At 31.4% G+C, this 20,563-nt stretch overlaps 1 protein-coding gene across 2 annotated transcripts in view; it reads left to right on the top strand.

Moving 5' to 3' along the window:
* LOC126882946 (adipokinetic hormone/corazonin-related peptide receptor variant I) overlaps window positions 1-20,563 on the top strand; it is an 815,905-nt gene that overhangs the window by 548,049 nt on the left and 247,293 nt on the right. For both annotated transcript variants that reach the window (XM_050648023.1, XM_050648024.1), the window contains exons 4-5: window positions 6,914-7,013; window positions 18,102-18,309. In XM_050648023.1, the coding sequence (XP_050503980.1) occupies window positions 6,914-7,013; window positions 18,102-18,309 (308 nt within the window). The remainder of the gene's footprint in view (window positions 1-6,913; window positions 7,014-18,101; window positions 18,310-20,563) is intronic.

The following is a 20,563-nucleotide window of genomic DNA, read 5'->3' as shown; positions in this document are numbered from 1 at the left end:
AAAATATTCATTTTGAGTTTCGACCAACCCTGTATACTAAAATTTCAAAATTAGCTATACTAATGATTATTAACAATAATAGACTGTATTAGAAATCACTTGAACGTAAGCAGAGTTTTTAATGTCAAACTATTACAATTCTACAGGGTGTGAATTTTGCTACGAAATTAATAAAAAAAAACGTAAATATCTTTTAAAATACCCTATATAATATTACAAAATCTCATATTTTAAGCAAGAAGATATTGAGGAGAATCCAAAAATGTGAAAATATACGGGGTGTCCCATTTAAAAAAAGCAAGTTATAAGCAACTTCCGGTATAACCGGAAGTTGCAAAGAGATGAAAATATTTTCATTTAATAGATCATCCCTCAAGACCCGTTTATTCCAATTTTCATGATTCTGTTGCCTTTAGTTCTCGAGATATTTCTAATAGGCCAGTTATCTGCCTCACCCTATATACCACAGCTTTGACCAACTAATATTTTTTATAATTAATGTTTTTAATTTTAATTTTAAATTAATCACTTTGACATTTATGTCAAATTTCCAGGAAAGGTTTACAGACTTGTTACTACTGGCGCTCGCGAATTTGTAAATATCCCCTCTACGTACGAGCTCACAGCGTATAGTAGTTATTAATAACAGAAATTTTTGGGAAATACAAACCGCATAACTTCAAAATCGCATAAAAAAAATCCGCATAAAAAGAGACCTTACTGTGTTATGATTTTTTGGCGTACTTATATCTCTCTACCCCCCCCCCACTCCCTGCTTTTCACTCCAACTTTAGAAATAGTAGCGGTTACTGCTTGGAGAGGTGTTAAAATTTCGCTCAGTCTTATTTTTATCTGCATATAACGTAAAAAAATGAATTAGATCTATTTTGGAGTCTATAAAATGGAGAAAATCACCAAAAACTCCATAAAAATTTTTCGGAATTTCTAAAGTGGGGTACCTTGAGGAAAAATCTGAGAAAAATTAGAAATATAGTCTTTGATGTACACAAATGTAGACATGCAGCCATGTCCGAAAAACAGCTTTTATGCTTTTTTCCAAAAAAAATGCACGTTGATGTTATGTACACTGAACTTATGGGTCTATAAAAAATAGATTTACAATGGGGGAAAATACTCAAAAATCCCATAAAATAATGTTTTTCGGTTTTTTTAAGATAGCGCACGTTACGCAAAAAATCGTTAAAAAATTAAAAAGATAGTTTTTGATATACTCAAAAAAATTGACCTACAGCCATGTCAAAAAAATAGTTTTACGCTTTTTTCAAAACAAAATGGAAAATTCCTTTGGATATTATGTACACTGAATTTAAGGGTCTATAAAAATAGTTATAAAATGGAAAAAAATACCCAACACCCTATTACAAAACAGTTTTTCGGATGTTTGAACATGGCTCAATATGCGAAAAAATCTTAAAAATTAAAAGTATAGTTTTCGATATACACAACAAAATAGACCTGCACCCATGTCCGATAAACAGCTTTTTAAGCTTAAAATCATAAAAATGCATTATGCTGTTATGAACATTAATCTACGGGTATATAAAAATAGACATGCTTTGTAAAAGTCTACATTCTGCGTAAAAACGGAAAATGATTTTTTGATGCAGGAGGGAGGGGGTTAAAATTAAGCTGATTCTTATTTTTTATCACAGAACGCAAGAAGTTGAAAAAAAATTAATTCTGCAAGTGAGGCTATTTTACTACCTAATGGTCCGAGAGCTGTGAGACATTTTTGAGTAGGTATTTTAGGCAACCTGAAATTTTTTCAGGTGACTCTTCCATGATAGCCTAATACAAAAATGCCGGTCTGGCTGGCGGGTAGCGGTTATTTTCCCCAAAAACCCCCCTAAAGTTAAAAAAAAGGTAAATATTGTTATTACAAAAAATATCATTGACGTGACATTAAAGTAAATTTAAATATTCAAATATAAAGAAAATAAACAGGCCAGGCGATTTGAGAGCGATTTTAACTCTGCAAGATACTTGCATGGGCGCCCCAGGATTATTTTCAGGGGGTGCATATGAACTTAAAAGATTTCATCTGGATCTGTACATACTATTAACGAGTATATAATATACAACTATACATGCATAGCTATCTACATTCCTTCCGGACAGGGAGGTGCAAAAATAAATATTCTAAAAAAGACAGGTTTTTGGTGAAATCTTCCAACTGCCAAGTGATTAAACAAATTACGCGTAAAGGAGCTTTATGTAATTATTCAACACCTAACGGAAATGGATGGAAACTAACAGATTTTGCCAAGGAATTAAAAAATATTAAATTTAAGCAGAGTTTTGTCAAATTTTTAATTGAACATTGGTCTACAGATGAGATAGTGCTTTTATTGATAATTTATTAATAAATTTAAATTATGATTTGAATGATTTATGTGATCGTATGAATTATGTATAGAAATGTCAATCGACGATAACATGATCTGCGAAAATCACGAAAAAGCCGACACGCAGAATATTCATCAAGTATGTAAGCTTAATACATTAGCAAAGACCAATGTTCTTATTAAAACTTCTGATACATATGTTTTAATAATTATGCTTGGAAACATGGATCATCTCTAAAGTGACGATCTAGAGATTTCTATGGAGTATGGTACTGGAAATTCTAAAAGGTACATAAATATAACGATGTACATACGGAATTAGAGCCATCTTCATGTACGAGTTTGTCTGCTTTTCACCCATTAACCGGATGTGATTATAATTCGTCTTTTTTCCAAAAGGGCAAGATAAGACCGTTTAAAATTAAAAAAAAAATTAATTTATCAGAAAGCATTAACGGATCTTGGAGTTGCCCACGTAACCGGTACGCGCGATGAAATTTTCGAAACTTTGGAAGAATTTGTGTGCGAAATTTATGGTACAAAAAATTTATCAAATATCAACACAGCACGATTTCAAACATTCTGCCGAAATTTTAAGTCTAATAAGAAAAATGAGCCTTTTAAGGAAATATTGAAAAAGTATGTGATCCATCTACTTTGCCTCCGTGCAAAGCCGAATTGAGAAAACATCTGCTTAGAACTCAGTATACTACGAGAATTTGGCGAATCGCATATTTGCAAGTCCTCGGTTCTTTAACACCTAACGGAAATGGATGGATACTAAATATGGATAAATTAGATTTTAATTGGTTTGAGGGAGATTGTTTGCCTCAATCAGTTTATGATGCTATAGTTCATCAGCGAACCAAAGAGAATTTCAGATATATTGCTGAAGGTAAGCTTACATACATGTTCTTTTTATAACTGAAATCTTTTCTTTAGTTAACTCAATTTTCTGCTTCTTCGTGTACCTCATCCTTTCATGACAATGGCGATCATCACGGTCCATTTTATTCTGTCTGCGGCGATTTTGAAGAGTTCTATTGTTGTTTTTAACACTCCACTTCTTTAAATTTTTCAACCAGAATATGGATCATCTTCCCGGTTCTCTTTTTTCATGCACTTTTCCTTATATAACCAATCACATCACTCTTTTTATTTCTTAGTATATGACCAAAGTAGCTCATTTTTCCTTCCTTCATAGTGTTGAGTATTTCTGTAATATTTTTTACATTATTCGATAACACCACATCTCAACAATGACAAGTCTTTTTTCAGATGCGCCCGTGATTGTCCAGGCTTAGATTTCGTATAAAAGGACAGAGAATACTAAGCAACTCAATTAATTAATTACTAATTAATTTTTAATTAATTCTAAATATATATTACAACTATTTACAGATCATGTAGAAGAGGAATCTGAGTCTAGAGGGGAGTCTGACGAAGAAGAAGAGAATGAATATTTAAGCTTAGATGAGGAGTTTGAAGAAGAAGTACAAGATTCGCACACATTATTAATTTAGCTTATAGTTTTATGCTTTTCCACCTATATATTTATAATAATAAATTTGTCTTTTTCTATCATATTTGCAAAATCTATTGTATAGTACGTAATATTTTCCTTTAATTAATAAAAATTTCTAATTTTATAAAAATGAAAAAGGTCCTATCTAGCAAAGATTTAACATTAGCTCTTAAAGTACGCCTAACAAAATGTTACGTCTACAGTGTTCTATACTATGGAGTGGAATCATGGACGTTAAATGTAGAGACAATGAGACGACTTAACGCCTTTGAAATGTGGACCTATAGAAAAATTATGAGGGTTTCCTTGGTAGATAGAGTTACAAACAATGAAGTACTGAGAAGAATATGTAAAGAAAAGGAAGTTGAACTTACAATTAAAGAAAAGAAGCTACAGTATCTCGGACATGTAGCTAGAAGTATGGCATCCTACGACTCATAATGCAGGGAAAGATAGATGGCAGAAGAAGCATCGGAAGAAGACGAATTTCATGGTTGAAGAACCTGAGAGAGTGGTTTGGATGCAGCTCGAAACAACTATTTAGAGCTACTGCCTCAAAAATTAAAATAGCTATGATGATCGCCAACCTCCGTAGCGGAGATGGCACGTGAAGAACAAGAAAGAAACTATAATATATAATAATTACTCTAACGTTTCGAGGCACAACAACATGGGTATCGCCAGGTTACGTGGTTTTTCTCGCGCGAACGGACTCGCTCAGCTACAATATAGAACGCAAACAGCTATCGGTATACGCTCTTTCTCACACTGCTGCTTACCTATAGCGCTTTTCATTTACATGCACGCGTAATTTGTTTAAACACCTGGCAGTTGAATAATTTCACCAAAAAAAAACCTGTCTTTTTTAGTATATTTATTTTTAATATTAAAAAATACCCTGTCAAAATAGCAATTGCACCGAAGGAATGTACATAGCTATGCATGTGTAGTTGTATATTTTATACTCGTTAATAGTATGTACAAATCCAGAAGAAATCTTCTGAAGTTTATATGCACCCCCTGAAAATAATCCTGGGGCGCCCATGCAAGTACTTTACAGAGTTCGCCAAAATTATTTTGCAAAGACACGTCAATTCTTTGCTTACTTATAAACAATTAGAATAACTTTTTAACGGTTACCCGTAGAAAAATTATTTTTTCATATTTGGAAAGACTGAATTTTTATACACATTTAGAAGAAAAACAATTGTGCTAGGACACTTAGGGACGAAGTTAGCCCCCCTTTTTTTAATTCACATGTTCTTGCAAAATAATTTTGCAGTATTTAGAATTATTTTTTGTCATTTTTTTTAATTAAATTAATAGTATAAATCTTCTTCTTTCATAAAATATCCAAAGTATTACCGTAACTTCATCATTTTCTGACTTATAGCGTTGCAAAAAAATTAATTTGGGAAATAAAATTAAATACCTTTGAAACTATTCGACCCATTGATTTGAAATTTAGGGTATGATTTAAGCACCAGAAGTCTCAGCATTTCGTGTAATAAGAACGTTTTAAGTTAATTATTACATAAGTTATGAACATTTGTAAAAACTCAAAATTTTTGATTTATTTTGCAATTTTCTAAGCAACCAATAAAGATAGACATATTCAGCGAACGCCATATTGAAGTTTTTATACGGTTTATGAGTCTCTCACTCTAAAATTTGTTGAAAATGCTTAACTTTTTGGTTATAGACGAAAAAAGCGAAAATTTACGGTTTTCTGATCTTCATTTGTTTATAACTATGTATATCATCAAAATCGGCTGCAGGAAACATATAGGTTATTAATGTAGATATCCATACTACTCAAAAATTTGGTTTCGGCCTGGAGGGGGTTGCGTCACGAACAGGATATTTTTTTCCTTATTTCTCTGAACTATTTTCCTGTCACCGTGTCACAAAAAAATTGTGCAGTGCAAGTACATGTAACAATAATAAATTATTGCATGTACTTGCGCTGGCCAATTTTTTGTGTGACACGGTGACAGGAAAATATAGCGTGTTTAATATGTTCGTTCATGGGTATTACTTCATTTTTCTGACTGTACACATATAACAAGGTAAACCAATGTACTCACTTTGTCTTTTATCCCTCTCATTGCTTCGTGGCTGTTCCTGTAATCTTGGTGTACACTCTCAGCAATTCCGTTGATCTAGTAACCTCTCGTCGGATCTGTCGTTCCAGCTGCCTTCTCCATTGTCTATACATTAACCATACGACGAATATGAATACTAGGGCAAACGCTATTATTCCCAATATTTCTGGAATAGATATATCGTATCCCTTTTCTTTGGTAGCTGTAATGCTTCCGCTGTTTCCCGCCTGGTTTATGAATACTTGCTCCTTCTTCTTGTTTTGGTTATTTCCCATCACTGTTTCTTCTCAGCGTCCTGTCGTCTCCGCTGTCCAGGTTTAAAGGGCTAGGGTCGCTATGTTAAGTTGGTAGATTGCCATGATACGTTGCAGGATTGATATGTCGAGTTGAAACACTGATTCTAACGTATAACTTTATTTATGATTTACAACATACATCAACATAAAGTTACTAAAATGTTGCTTTGCGGGGTAGCCTTCAGGACACCCTGCTCGCAGGACGACTCACTAGCATAGTAATTATCTTAATCTTACTATGAATAATGACAATACTATAATGCTCAATTTAATCCCTCTGTGGGATTTTTATCTCTTTTTCCAACTCGGATTTTGAAAGTAAGCTATACGTGAGTCTTTGCGAGGTTACACAAACAAACTTCGTCAATCAACCTTCGTTTTTTTTGTGTATGTAGAAACAATATCTCTTGTAAAAACCTCAATTACTAAAAATTATATACATTTTTTTCGATACATATTATATTATACAGTAAGGGTTTTTCCTTTATTGTACACACTGTACTCTTCAAGTGGACTTCCATCAAGTAACGGTCGAATCGATCTTTTTAATTTTTACAATATCGTGTTAATTATTGCGTTTACCAATTCAATAAATTTGTATACACAGATTTTTTATTGCAGATTCTACGCAGTGTTAAAACCACTTGATAGGGGTGGAGCGCGGGAGAAAATAATGCTAGCTGTAGCTTGGATAGCAGCGTCTATCTGCAGTGTTCCACAGGTTAGTTACTTTTGCAATTAGTCTATTTACTTGTTAAGAGAAAGTAGTATTTATTAATTTAAACGAAATATAGTGCAAGCAATAGGGATATTTTAATTCACACAATATCATCACTAGACTTAGGCAAATATGCAAATAAGAAGGTACGAAAATGTGCATAAATGTGCAGTATTTTTCCCAAAAATATGCACGTTTATCTAAAAAAATATGCATGTAATTAAAAAAACATTACAAATTTTTTTTTATTTACAAACATATTTACAATATCTCCGCATGGTGTATTAATTAACATGTTATATATTTTACTAACTAAGCTAATTATTTAAATATTTTTAAGTGTGTATTTAAGTATTTTAACAAATAAATAATTGATATTATTTCGAATTGTGGTAAAAATAAATAATTATTAAATGCTGTTCAAAATTTTCTAACAAATATTTATGGCTTCTATCTGATTAAATAGAAAACCTTCTTTCGATATTAACTGATGTAATTGGGGCATTGTTCATGTTTACGATAATAGTTGGTTCTAAATTAAGTGCTTCGAACTTGAATTAAGTACTTGAACCACTTGAGAAAGAATCTGGTAACAACCACTGTTTTTTCCATGGTTGCTTTAAATTTTTGAAAAATTTCCTTTCCAATATGTATTACTTTTAACATTTTGAAACACTGATTTAAATTCTTTTATTTAAAATGTACTGTCTAACAATGATAATTATTTGGAGGATTCTAATTGAGGAATAGTTTTCTGAACAAAACTATAGTTTGATTTTATGAATGACACCACGACACTGAACTGTCTATTTTCGGCATTTTCAAAGCACAATAATTATTCACAATTACAAAGAAGACACGTGTTCACGGCTTATTTTACAACAAAAGCGAAATGGGCCGTCAAAATAAAAATTTTTACCTAGAGATATTAACTGGCTGATTTTAGAACCTTTGTAACCAAAACGTGACTAAACTGTGTACATTTATAATAAGCGGCTCTTTTATTAGTTACTACAGGTACCCAAAATTTGAATGTGTACGAAGAGATTATAAAACAAAATTAAATATTGAGATTTCCAAGCTACTTGTTACAGTAATATAAAAATATATGTATAGTTACAATCAAAATTTAAAATTATATGCACTTTATGCACACTTATATAAAAATATTCAAAATTGGAAATTTTGCATTTTTTATGCATTATATGCAAAATATGCAATTTGGATATTTGCCTAAGTCTAATTATCGGGCAGACTGCAATTGCGCGCAGCGGTCAGGGTTCTCAACAGGGTGCTAAGCCAATGGTGCAATTGTGCGCACGTCTTTAAAAAGGTATGCTGTGATTGCGCGCAAAGTCGTAAATTATAGTAAACGGAAGTTTTATTTACTTCTAATTCGTTTTGAACGGAAATTTTGCTAATTTTAAAAAATTAAGATAATAACAACTACATTGAAATAGTTGTGATAAAAAAACTAAATAGTGTTTCTTGTATAATTAATATTTATTGTATTAAATAATGTACAGTAGACATTTAATTTGAACATGCCTTATAACATATAGTTTTAACAAATTCTATTCTGGATATTTCTTTATTTTTAAATTTCTCTATCAAATTTGTTACATAATTTAATGTTCTTTCATAATTAATATTTTTAATTTTTTTTTGTAAATGTAAGCTATTTAATTGCGCATAAGATCCTACTTGAACATTTTTTAATTCATTTAAAAATACAAAAATATTAGGATGCGGAGAATAAAATCTTTTGTTAAAATGGCTATGAAAAGATTCACAGGCGTTGGTAGTCCGTTCTCGACTTGGGCTACATGAAGCCCACATCTCTGGAGGAAATCTTGCAGATTCAGAAATGTAATTCTCCGTTAAATAATCGCAGAAGGACGTTATACGGGTATCGTTGGGGGCTTCAGCAATCAATTCTTCAACGAAGCATTCCGAAACATCGGTACTATCTAAATATATGAGGCCGAAAGACCAGCGTAACCACTTCCCCAACTCACTGTTTTTGTCGGAATACTCTCTTTTAAGTCCAATATTCTGTATTTTCCTCAGCCAAGCTTGGCTGATGTGGAATCTGCAGCCAGTTATCTTTAGCTGGGGCCAAACGTTTCGGCTTGCTTTGTGAATAGCTTCTTCGAAATCACACACAATTTCACTGGGATTTAATGTCAGATTCTTGCTATCACAAGCAGATATGACAGTTCTGAACACTTGCTCATAAGCTTCTGTCTTTTTATTTTTTATAAGTGCAAAAACTAATGGCACATAATGTCCATTACCAACCACGTGAATCATGAATAACTGCGTGAAGAATTTTGTGCAGTAGTTGAAGGTCCCATCACAGAAAAACTTTGTTTTACTACACAAAAATTGTAAGTTTTTCTCACAACTGAATATTACTATTCCTAACTCCTTATTAAACGAAAGCAGGAAGTCTTCATTTATTGAAGTTTTAATTTCAATTGTAGCCAAAGCGTCGAAAACATCGTCCTTTTTGGGAAGTGGTGGAAGTAATTTTCTTCGAGATCGGTAAATGCTATCCCGAATGTTTGATAGGTCTTGAATTGTTTCCGAAAGAACCAGGAGGTATTTGACCGCTGCGCGCAATCACAATATACCGTTTTGTTTACCTGCCTTAATCCTTCCGTTGCGCGCAATCACAGCAACCCTCTTAAAGGTAAATTTCAGTACCCCAGGATGTATTTGATCACACTATCTAGCTACGGAAAGCTCGAAACAGAATTGTTAGATCAGGTGAATAGAACAAACAGAGCCGCAAGTTGTCTGAACGACACAATAGGGAGAAATAAAAATATCAGAAAAGAAAAGAATGGCACAATTTATAAAACAGTCCTCAGACCAATAATAACATAACGCGGCAGGAACACTACCTGATACAGAAAGGACAAGAAGACTGATCGAAACAGCAGAGATGAAAACTGCTTCGAAAAATTTGAGAGTAGACACTATGGGATAGAACTAAAAGTGTAGCTACACGATGGTGATGCAAGGTGAACAACATTAATAACTGGGTAAGAAACAGAAGAGTAGAATGGAAAGACCTCATAAGGCGAATCACAACAAATAGAGCAATAAACACCGCGAGAGACGGTTCACCAATAGGAAGAAGATCAGTGGGAAGACCACGAAAACGATGGAATGACAGCTTACTGAAGGCACATTGAAAAACAAACACAGCCATTTCTACACAAAAAGACGAAGCAAGGAGAAGTAACAAGGTTGTGGACCACCTATCTCAAGAAGCAGCAACAGCAAGGGATAGTCAAATTCAACTAAATAAAGTAGTGCCAAGTGATGTGAACTGTACTTAAAAAACGTAGTTAGTTGTGCGACGCAAAACAAATAGTCGCAATGTTGTGAAAAACTAAGTAAACTTATGGGCAATACTTTACAAAAACATGCCTTTGTATTACCTAGAAAAAACAGGTAATTTTTACTCGACCCTGACTTGATCATACTCGCCACAAACATTTTTCCTAATTACTAGAGAAAATACATCATACTGCAACCAATGTCAAACCACCATATCTCTGGGCTAATTAGCAAAATACAAGGAAAAGTTATTTACCAGCAATTTTATTGCTGGAATCGAATCTTATGATTGTATGTATTAATAATATAGGTATGCAAAGTCCGCAGATAGTGTGCTACTTTTTTTATAAACAAAATGGCGCCCTAAAATCGTGTTTTTTTCAATTTTTGCTCTATAACTCCAAAGATTTTAACTTTACACCAAAAACACCCAAATAAAAATTCACCGTAATTAAATTCTACATAGAGACTTGTTTTTCCCGATTTAGTTCGACGAAAATTGTCCCCGGAAAATGCGGGTTTTTCCAACAAAATCTTTAATTTTCAGCTAAAATTTTGGATAAGTATTGTTTATCAATAATTAAATAACTTGGTAGTATAAAAGCCCTTTTTATACAGATTATAATTCCAGAAGCCGATAAAAATTAAATGAACAGTTTAGCAACAATTGAATTGTTAATTTAAAATGTACGGTCGCTATGAGAACCACAATAAATACGATACATAAGAATAACTATGATTTTTGTATAAAAATACACTGTATCTATCTAATGTACTTTACAGAATTAAAATTAGACTATTTAAACGGCCTCAGAAATATTTTAAAATTATAAACAATTTTTTGGCTTATAAACACATAAAATATTTCGGGAAATACTAAATTAAATTGAATATTGAAAACGTTACTGGAAAAAAACGGCAGGACGCTTTCTCTAAAGGGAAAAACGTTTAAATATGATGAGTGGTTACTGAGATACAACCGTTTAAAGTTGACCGGAATTTACGGCAAAGATATACACAATAGGATCATAATTTTTGAACCATCACCTTTTTATTTTTATTCTATTTCTTCACGCCAATTTTCATGTCTTTAAAATAATCATAACATATATTATTAAAATAAAAACTATCGATAATACGAGTGTAAATTGCCAAAAATACCAAAATTTCAATCAAAAATCAGGTTGGAGAAAATGTAATCTCAAAGTTCAAAATCGGTATACAGCTGGTTCCAAAAAAAACTGATACGACTCTTAAAGCGTATTTTGTAGAAAATTGAGCAGTGTACTTTCTTCTTCTTCTTCTTCTTCTTATTTTTGGTCTCGCTGCAAGGCAATTACCAGCACGATTTATAGGCGATCTTGATGTAGTCTGGCTCTAAGCTATATCAAAATCGCTGACTACGTTCTTGTAAAAAGTTTTTGATGAGGTGTGATATAATGAATATGAGTTTAATTATATTTAATTTATTATATTTTGAAGGATAAATACTTATTATTTACATACTGTCATTGTTACTGCCAAATCTTAAAATTGGTCAGATAACTTCAACCTCATAAAATGGCAGTTTGTTTGTTTATTTTATTATTTGTCTGTCATAATAAATATAATATAATGTCAGACCAATCATACACTGCTCAAAATGATCAAATCTTACTAAGAGTCGTATCAGTTTTTTAGGAACCAGCTGTACGTTAGAAAATGCATTTTCTCGGCTTCCCATGAAGCAATTTCCTTCATTATATTTATGTTTCCAAGTAACTCGAGTAGAGCCATCTAACCAACGCATTATTAAATGTCAAACTTGCTTTTGTTTTGTTTTAATAAATTTATTTATATAGCCAACTATAGCTTAAATTTTGTCGCACTTATTTAGAAACACCCTTTACTGATGACGAACATGGCCAGTTGTTAAAGTACCTAACTTTTTTATTATTCAACATAAGCGAATGAATGGAAAAACAAAATGTTAAGAAAACCTGAGGCAACAGTTGGGTCTTAATTTCAGTATTTTATAAATGCTAAAATAGTCCACAGGGTGATACGAACTTTGAGAAAAAAACACAGTTTGACTCGTATACCTGGTACACACTGACAGTTTAACTGTCTAGCTACAATATTACTGCATCGATATTGTCAATGGATAAGGCTATAACGTGGTAAAAAATCACTTAAATCGGACAACAGGTTTAGGAAATTCAAAACATCAAAAATGACCAAATTTTTATTGGATCGATTTTTTTGCACCGCAGTGTATATACAATCATAAGATTCGATTCCAGCAATAAAAATTTGGGTAAATAACTTTTCCCAAAAATCGCCTCTTCTCCGATAATCTGCCCAGACTATATACTATATACAGGGTGTTTCATTAATAATTGTCCATATAGTAACTGGAGAAACCTTAGCACAAAATACGAAGATTTAACCTAAAACACTTAAATAAAATATGGTTCCTTAATGAGTTACAGGGTGTTTTATCTAAAAATTTAAAAATTATTTTTGCTCAGGATTTTATAACTATTCGACGTATCCTTTTCATACTTGGCAGAAAGTGCGACTACTATACACCCTACTAAATTATGATAAACGAACGTTTCTAGTTACTACCAGAGGCGTACAACAGGGGATAGTGAATGGTTGACCCTTCTCAAATTCTACGCCACTAGAGGAATTACTATTTTAGTGCCATTTTTAGATTCTCCAATACTTTCTACGTAAATAATATACTCTTAATTGGTAACGATAAAGTCATTAGTTTTTGAGATATTTGAAGTTAAATATGAAACGGCACACTTATTTTGATTCATTTATGACATGATTCATATGATTAAAATTTAAAAATTATTTTGTACCCAGTAATTTAAAACTATTTGGCGTATCCTTATCATACTTGGCAGAAAGTGTAGGTACTGTACACCCTACTAAATTAAGATAAATAAACGTTTCTAGCTACTACCAGAGGCGTACGACAGGGGATAGTGGCTGGTTGACCCTTCCCAAAATCTACGCGACTGACGAAATTGCTATTTTAGTGTAACTTTTTGATTTTTAAATACTTTTTATGTAAATAATATACTCTTCATTCGTAACGATAAAATGATTAGTTTTCGAGATATTCGAAATTAGAAATGAAGCGACACAATAAATTAATCAAAATAACCGTGTCCTTTCATTTTTAACTTCAAATATCTCGAAAACGAATGACTCTATCGTTACGAATGAAGAGTGTATTATTTTCATAGAAAGTGTTCGAGAATCCAAAAATTGAACTAAAATAGCAATTCCACCAGTGGCGTAGAGTTTGGAAAGGGTCAACCATTCACTTTCCCCCGTCGTACGCCTCTGGTAATAGACAGAAACGTTTGTTTAACATATTTTTGTAGTTTGTACAGTACCTATACTTCCTGCCAAGTATAAAAAGGATACGTCGAATGGTTTTAAAATGCTGAGCAAAAATAGTTTTTAAATTTTCAGATAAAACACCCTGTAACTCAGTAAGGAACCACAATTTATTTAAGTGTTTTAGGTTAAATCTTCGTATTTTGTGCTAAGGTTTCTCCAGTTACTATATGGACAATTATGAATGAAACACCCTGTATAGTCCAAGTAAATAAGCTTACAATAGCACAAAACCTCGCAATTTTTACAGAATGGATCGATTTGCATGCAAACTTGAGAATAAGTAGTGGATAGTCCAAGGATCAAAATCTATATGATATCGAAAGGCGCTTTTACCATGGTGGTGTTTGCCACCCCATCTCGGGGGTGGAAATTTTTTATTATTATTGACCGCAAAAGTTGATAAAAACATTTATTCTAAGCAAAAAATGTTCTATACAGTTTTTTGAAAAAATTCATACCTTTCGATTTATTCGCTATCGAAAGAGTTAGTTTTATATCGATAAAATCAATGGTTTTAATCAGTTTTCTGCTAATAACTCAAAAAGTTTTCGTTTTATCAAAACAACTTTGCTTAACAAAAATGTACCTTTTGAAAAAATAAGCAAATCCGTTTTTTTTTTTTTAATTTCCTATAAAACCAATAATAATCGAGCTATACGTTTTAATATGTTAGCTCTACTACGTTAAATGCTAAATATTGAAGATTCAAAGTCAAGCGACCGGAAAACTATGCATTTGTCGAGCATAGCTTATTCAAACTAATTTAAAGTATTTAAAAATATTTATCTCCAGAACTAAAAAAATCTCTAGCTCAAAAATTAAGTGACTTGTAATGAAAAGAATGCCAGTCCCTATTTTTCAGCAAAACAGTGATCGTAAACAGCCCCTAATCACCACCCTAATTAAAATTAGTCATTGATCTTATTTGGTCTTCTTTAAATGTATTATTAATAGGTTCTAGAAGTTTGAACAGCATAAAATGATTAGTTTTTAAAAAAATTGAGTTAAAAGCGAATAACTAATTTTTGTAGTTTGGTAAAAAATGCCCTTTTCTTCGGAATAGAAAGATTAGAATCAGAGATATGAAAAAATGTTTAAATATATAGAATTGTACATTATTGAATTCCCAAGAACCTGATTTGAAAAAAAAAATTAGGATAAAAATTGAGTGAGCTAATGACAATTAAGTCTTGTAATAACCTGCAAAAACCACCTTTACGAACAATTTCAAAGTCACCTCTCTTTGAGGGTAAGGATTTTAAAAGGATTTAATATTAACAAACTTATAGATCTCATAAAAACCTATAAAATTCTTTGTAACCAAACTTTCTACAATAAAAAATTAATAAGTTGCGGTTAAAAAATCAATATATTTTTTTGAAAAAAAAAAAGAGAAATCTAATTGGAAGCATAATAATGTAAGGTAGTTATTCATTCTTCTTTATTTATGTATTATTAATAGATTCTAGAAGTTTGACTGGCTTATAATGATTAATTTAAAAAAAAACTGGAGTTAAGAGCCAATAATGCATTTCTGTAGTTTGGTAAAAAATGCCTTTTTCTTCAGAATCGAAAGATTAGCATCAGAGATTCGAAAAAATGTTTAAATATGACATTGTAGATTATTATATTCCCAAGACCTTGGTTGGAAAAATTTTTTCTACGGCACAAATTGAGTGAATCGTAAATGAGTACCTGTATCGAAAAACATTTTTTCTTAGATATAAAACTAACACTTTCGATAGTGAATAAATCCAAAACTATTAATTTTATCAAAAAAATGTATAGAACATTTTTTTGCTTATAGTCGAGGAAATGAAGCATTTTGGCTCGCAATTTTTTCGTCCAGCATGGATTTACTTGAAATTTTCACAGAAGGTAGAAAATAGTCCAAGGATCATTTTCTATATCATGCTGCTGTACGCTAAAACCTTGGGGGTAGTTGCCACCCCATCTCGGGGGTGGGAATTTTTTATTACATTTTAACCATGTAAATCGATGTAAAAAGTAATTTTAAGAAAAAAATGTTCTTTACATTTTCTTCGTAAAACTAATATTTTTCGAGTTATTCGTGGTTGAAAGTAACAGTTTTTCGACGGAAAAATCGACTTTTTTATAGGGTTTTTTGAGAATAACTAGAAAAATATGAATTTAACCAAAAAAACTGGGGATACTAAAATTGTATCTTTAGTAACACAAATGAAACTGTTTTTCTATAATATTTTTACTACCAATACAAACCGAGATTCGGCATGTTAAAGGTTAGCTTTTTTCGTCAAATGCATAATTTGAAATAATCAAAGCCAAATAACGGGAAACCTTTGCATTTTTTTCAGGAAAACTTACGTGATGTTTTTTCAAACATACAATAAGGTCTTTCAAAAAAATAATAAAAAGTTTCTAGCATAAAAATCAAGCAACTTATGATAAAAAAATTCGGTACCTGTTTTTCTCTACGAAAAAAAAAACAGTGAAATCAACCCCCTAACTACCCTTGTAACTAAAAATTGGTCTTCGCCTTTCTGTTATTCCTTTTATATTTATATTATCAATGTACCCAAAAAGTTCGACCTATTTAAAAGGCCTAATTTTAGAAAAATTGGAGTTTAAACAAAAATTTATTTTTTGCAATTTTGCATTTTTTATCATTTTCTTCAAAATATCTCCGAAAATACAGCAGATACGAAAAAAGGGATAGATCTCTAAATTGTAGCTTTTTTAATAATCTAAAATTTCCTTATGCATAGATTTTCATTACAGTAAACATTTAGCGAGATATAGCTGTTTAAACATCTATTTACGAGCAAACATCCCCTTATTCGAGCCCTTTAAACCCACCTCAATTAAAAATTAAGGGATCTTACGGAATTTAATTTACACAGTCTTATTACTCTTCAAAAATCCTACAAAAATATTATTAAAAAAACTTTTTATCTCCAAAAATGCAAGAGCTATGTTTGTAAAACTAATTTTTTTTTCGAAAAAGTCGAATAGTCCCCTTATAGAGCATTTTTAATGTACCTATATATTACCACAGAGCCGGTTCGTATACTAGATGACTAAAAAACTATTTGTATGTATATTTTTATATATTTGTAAATTCGTATTTTTGTGTAAATAAATGTTTTTGTAATTCTTTAATTCTACTTTTTTTTCTGTATAGATCTATTAAATTGTCTACTTATAAAAATTGCAATGTTATTAAGGGTGGTTTTTAAGGGTTGAAATATTATGATATTATATCCTAAAGCATAAAACAATCATTATTTAACCAGTCAAAACCAAATTTTACTTATATTAAATTTTACAATATTTTTATATAATTTTTGAAAATAAGGGTAGTTTACACCCCTAAAAATAATCAATGCCCTTGAGAATGATATAGAATATAAAGTACAGGGTAAGATGATCCTAACCCCAAATTTTATGTAAATTGAAGCCGAAATTATTCTTTTAGGATAAGTAAACTTTTCATATATAGCTACAACAAGTGTGGTTTTAAGGGTTGAAATATTGTGACATTATAACTTAAAGCACAAAACAATCATTAGCCCAGCCGCACACCAAAGAAACATGAAACGAAAAACATGAAACATGAAACGAAAAACATGTTTCATGAACCTAAAACACTGCTAAACAAATCTCAAAGTCCGCCTACCAATGAAACGAGTGTGATTCATCATGCTCATGACACATTTTTATTTTCGGAGAGTTTCATAAATGGGCGGACGTTTATTTGTTTAGCACTGTTTTATTTCCATGAAACGTAATTTACGTTTCATGTTTCTTTGGTGTGCGGCTGGGCTTATGTAACTAATAAGAAGCAAATGTTGACAATATTAAAGTTTAAAATTTTATTTTATAATATTTTACAATTAGGGGTGGTTTTCACCCTTAAAAACCAAAAGCGTAAAACGGCTCGATATAGAAAATGAACTAGAGGGTAAAAGGAGCCTAATCCCAAATGTTTGTTCAAATCGATGCTGGACGAAAAAATTGCGAGATTTTGCCATTTTTCCAGCTTCATTTCCTCGACTATTAGAATTATTGTTTTTATCAGCTTTTGCGGTCACAATATAATAAAAAATTTCCACCCTCGAGATGGGGTGGAAACCAACCCCATAGCAAAAGAGCCTTTCGGCATCATATAGATTTTGATCCTTGGACTATCCACTACTTGTTCTCAATTTTTCAAGCAAATATATCCATTACTTAAAAATTCCGAGGTAAAAAGCTTCAGTTCCTGGACTAATATAGCGTTTTAATTTTGTGAAAAATTGTCAAAATAAAATATTATTTTGACACAGAAAGTGAGACGACACTTTTTTGTTTTAGATGCTCATCTTTCACGTGGAGACTCATCCAAATGAGACCTGGTATTATCAGTGTGTCTCGTACAACAGTTTTCCTTCATACGGCCTTGAGTTGGTCTACGTCATCGTGAGCGCTCTCTTGATGTATTTTTTGCCTTTTGTAGTTATTATTTACTCCTACGCATCCATTCTTTTGGAAATTTTCCGCAGGACAAGAAATCCAATTGGAGGTATGTGAATATTTAATATATACGGAAAAACTTTATTTTGAATGTTTAAAATAATATGGTCATGTTTTGGAATAATCTAGAAATATTCCAAAATAAAATTTTGTTTAAGTTATCTTTTATCCTAAATTATTTACAAAAGTCTATTTTAACAGTTCGGAAATTAGTAAATAAAAATTTTGAAGTCAGCTACTTACAGTTGAGTCCGCGAGTCTTTACCCGTGCATCATCATTTAAAGCATACGAAATAAGTCGGAAATGTATTTCACGCAACAACAGCTGACAGAAAGTGGCTACTGTTCTGAGTACGGGTTTTATTATAAAATTTGACATTATCAAATATATAGAATGTCAAAATTAAGTTTTGCTTCAAAATTTTTGTGCAGAATTACAGCTACATTTGAAGTAGCTTAATAAATTATTTTATTATTAAAAAACTCTAACAAGAAGTAAAACCACTTCTATGTAAATTGGTATATTTATTAAAACTTAAAAATCCCAATGGATTGAGTAAAATATGTCCAATTCAGAACGTTTTCAGACCTATCGGTCCATCATCAGTGAATGTGCATACTTGCTAAATAGCCCCAGAACCAAGTATGCACATTCACTGATGATGGACCGATAGGTCTGAAAACGTTCTGAATTGGACATATTTTACTCAATCCATTGGTATTTTTAAGTTTTAATAAATATACCAATTTACATAGAAGTGGTTTTACTTCTTGTTAGAGTTTTTTAACTATATGGTATACAGCCAACCTAGGGAACTTCCCTTTTAGTTTATTTTATTATTATTGGTTAATAAATAGATAAACAATTTATAAAAAAATTCAATGACACATTTTATTTTTGTTATTTTATTCACTTTGACGGAAATCTAAACACAATCATTTGTTTACTGTGTGAATGACGTTAGATTTGTATGTTTTAAATATTAATTGCCAAAATTTTATTATATACCATAAAATTTCAAAGCTCAATATAAAATTAGTTGTAAAAACAACTGTTTGTGTAATATAAAGAAACTTCAAAACGCAAAAATTCGACAAAAAACGCAAAAAATTCAACTGTCTGACAGCCACAAAAGTAAACAAAGCAGAAACGTCAAACAAATTGTGCTTAAAATATGAAAACATACCGAATCGTCTTTTTTTGTACCTATCTCTTTTCAATGCACTGAGTCTAGATGGTTCTTAAAAATAACATGTGTTTTTACTTAATAACAAACGGCAGCTGGTTTGTCATGAGTTTCATGCGTGGAATAGAATGATGCTAGATAAAAAGTATGTGTTTTATCTCGCCAGGTATTAATGACGCAGGGGTAAAGACTCGCGGACTCAACTGTACCTACTTCCACAATATAAAAGATATAGCTTAATTAAACTTGTTGATAAAAAATATCGATTCAAATTCATAATATAGTGTAGGAAACAGAGGTTGAACCTTGCAAAATGGACACAAGTCCGGTTTTATTTTTTTTCTGGTATATGAAGAGGTGCTTATTATGAGACTAACTTTTTCTTAAAAAATTTCGCCCCGGAACCCCCCTTATAATGGGATTTATCTCATTATTTAGATCTTTTAGAAATCCTTAAATTAACTAAAGTATTCGTTAGATATTTATTTATAAAACAATAAATATTACGCCTATTTGTTATAATAATTGCAAAGTAGAACACCTTAGTTAAAGTCCACGTTGGGCGACCCATATGGCGACCTGAGAGACGGACTGGACTTCTGAGGCAGTAGAAAACAGGAACAAAGATGGCAAAAAACTGGAGGAAACGAAGAAAATTTGGGGTAAATTACCAATCCTCATATTAATTGGTATCGTTAGATGGAATGGGACGGACTATATGGAGCTGGAGAGGCCAACGATAAGGGAGTCCAAATGGTAGACGTCGACATGGACGAAGGTTTGAAGACATGGGGTCACGCCCAAACGTCAAGAGGACAAAAATGGAAAGGAATGGATAATACCTAGTGGACAGATGTGTAATCGTGAGTAACTTTTTAGCTATTTTTTAAATTGCATATACAGTCTCACAGATATGAATTTTTTTTATTAATATAATATAAATATAATCATTTTAGAGGAACTAGAATTATTAATTATTACTTAAATATAATTAAATTAGGTAAAATTTTTTCGTATATTATTAAGTTTTAGAAGTATTTCACTAATTTAGAAGATTTTTTTTGAGAATTACATTTCATATATAGATAATCTTAATCTTAATCGATAGTTTTACTT

Source organism: Diabrotica virgifera, chromosome 4, assembly GCF_917563875.1.
Source record: "Diabrotica virgifera virgifera chromosome 4, PGI_DIABVI_V3a".
Taxonomy (NCBI): Eukaryota; Metazoa; Arthropoda; class Insecta; order Coleoptera; family Chrysomelidae; genus Diabrotica; species Diabrotica virgifera.
The sequence above is the reverse complement of the archived record's forward strand: the minus strand, read 5'-3'. Positions and strand labels throughout refer to the sequence as shown.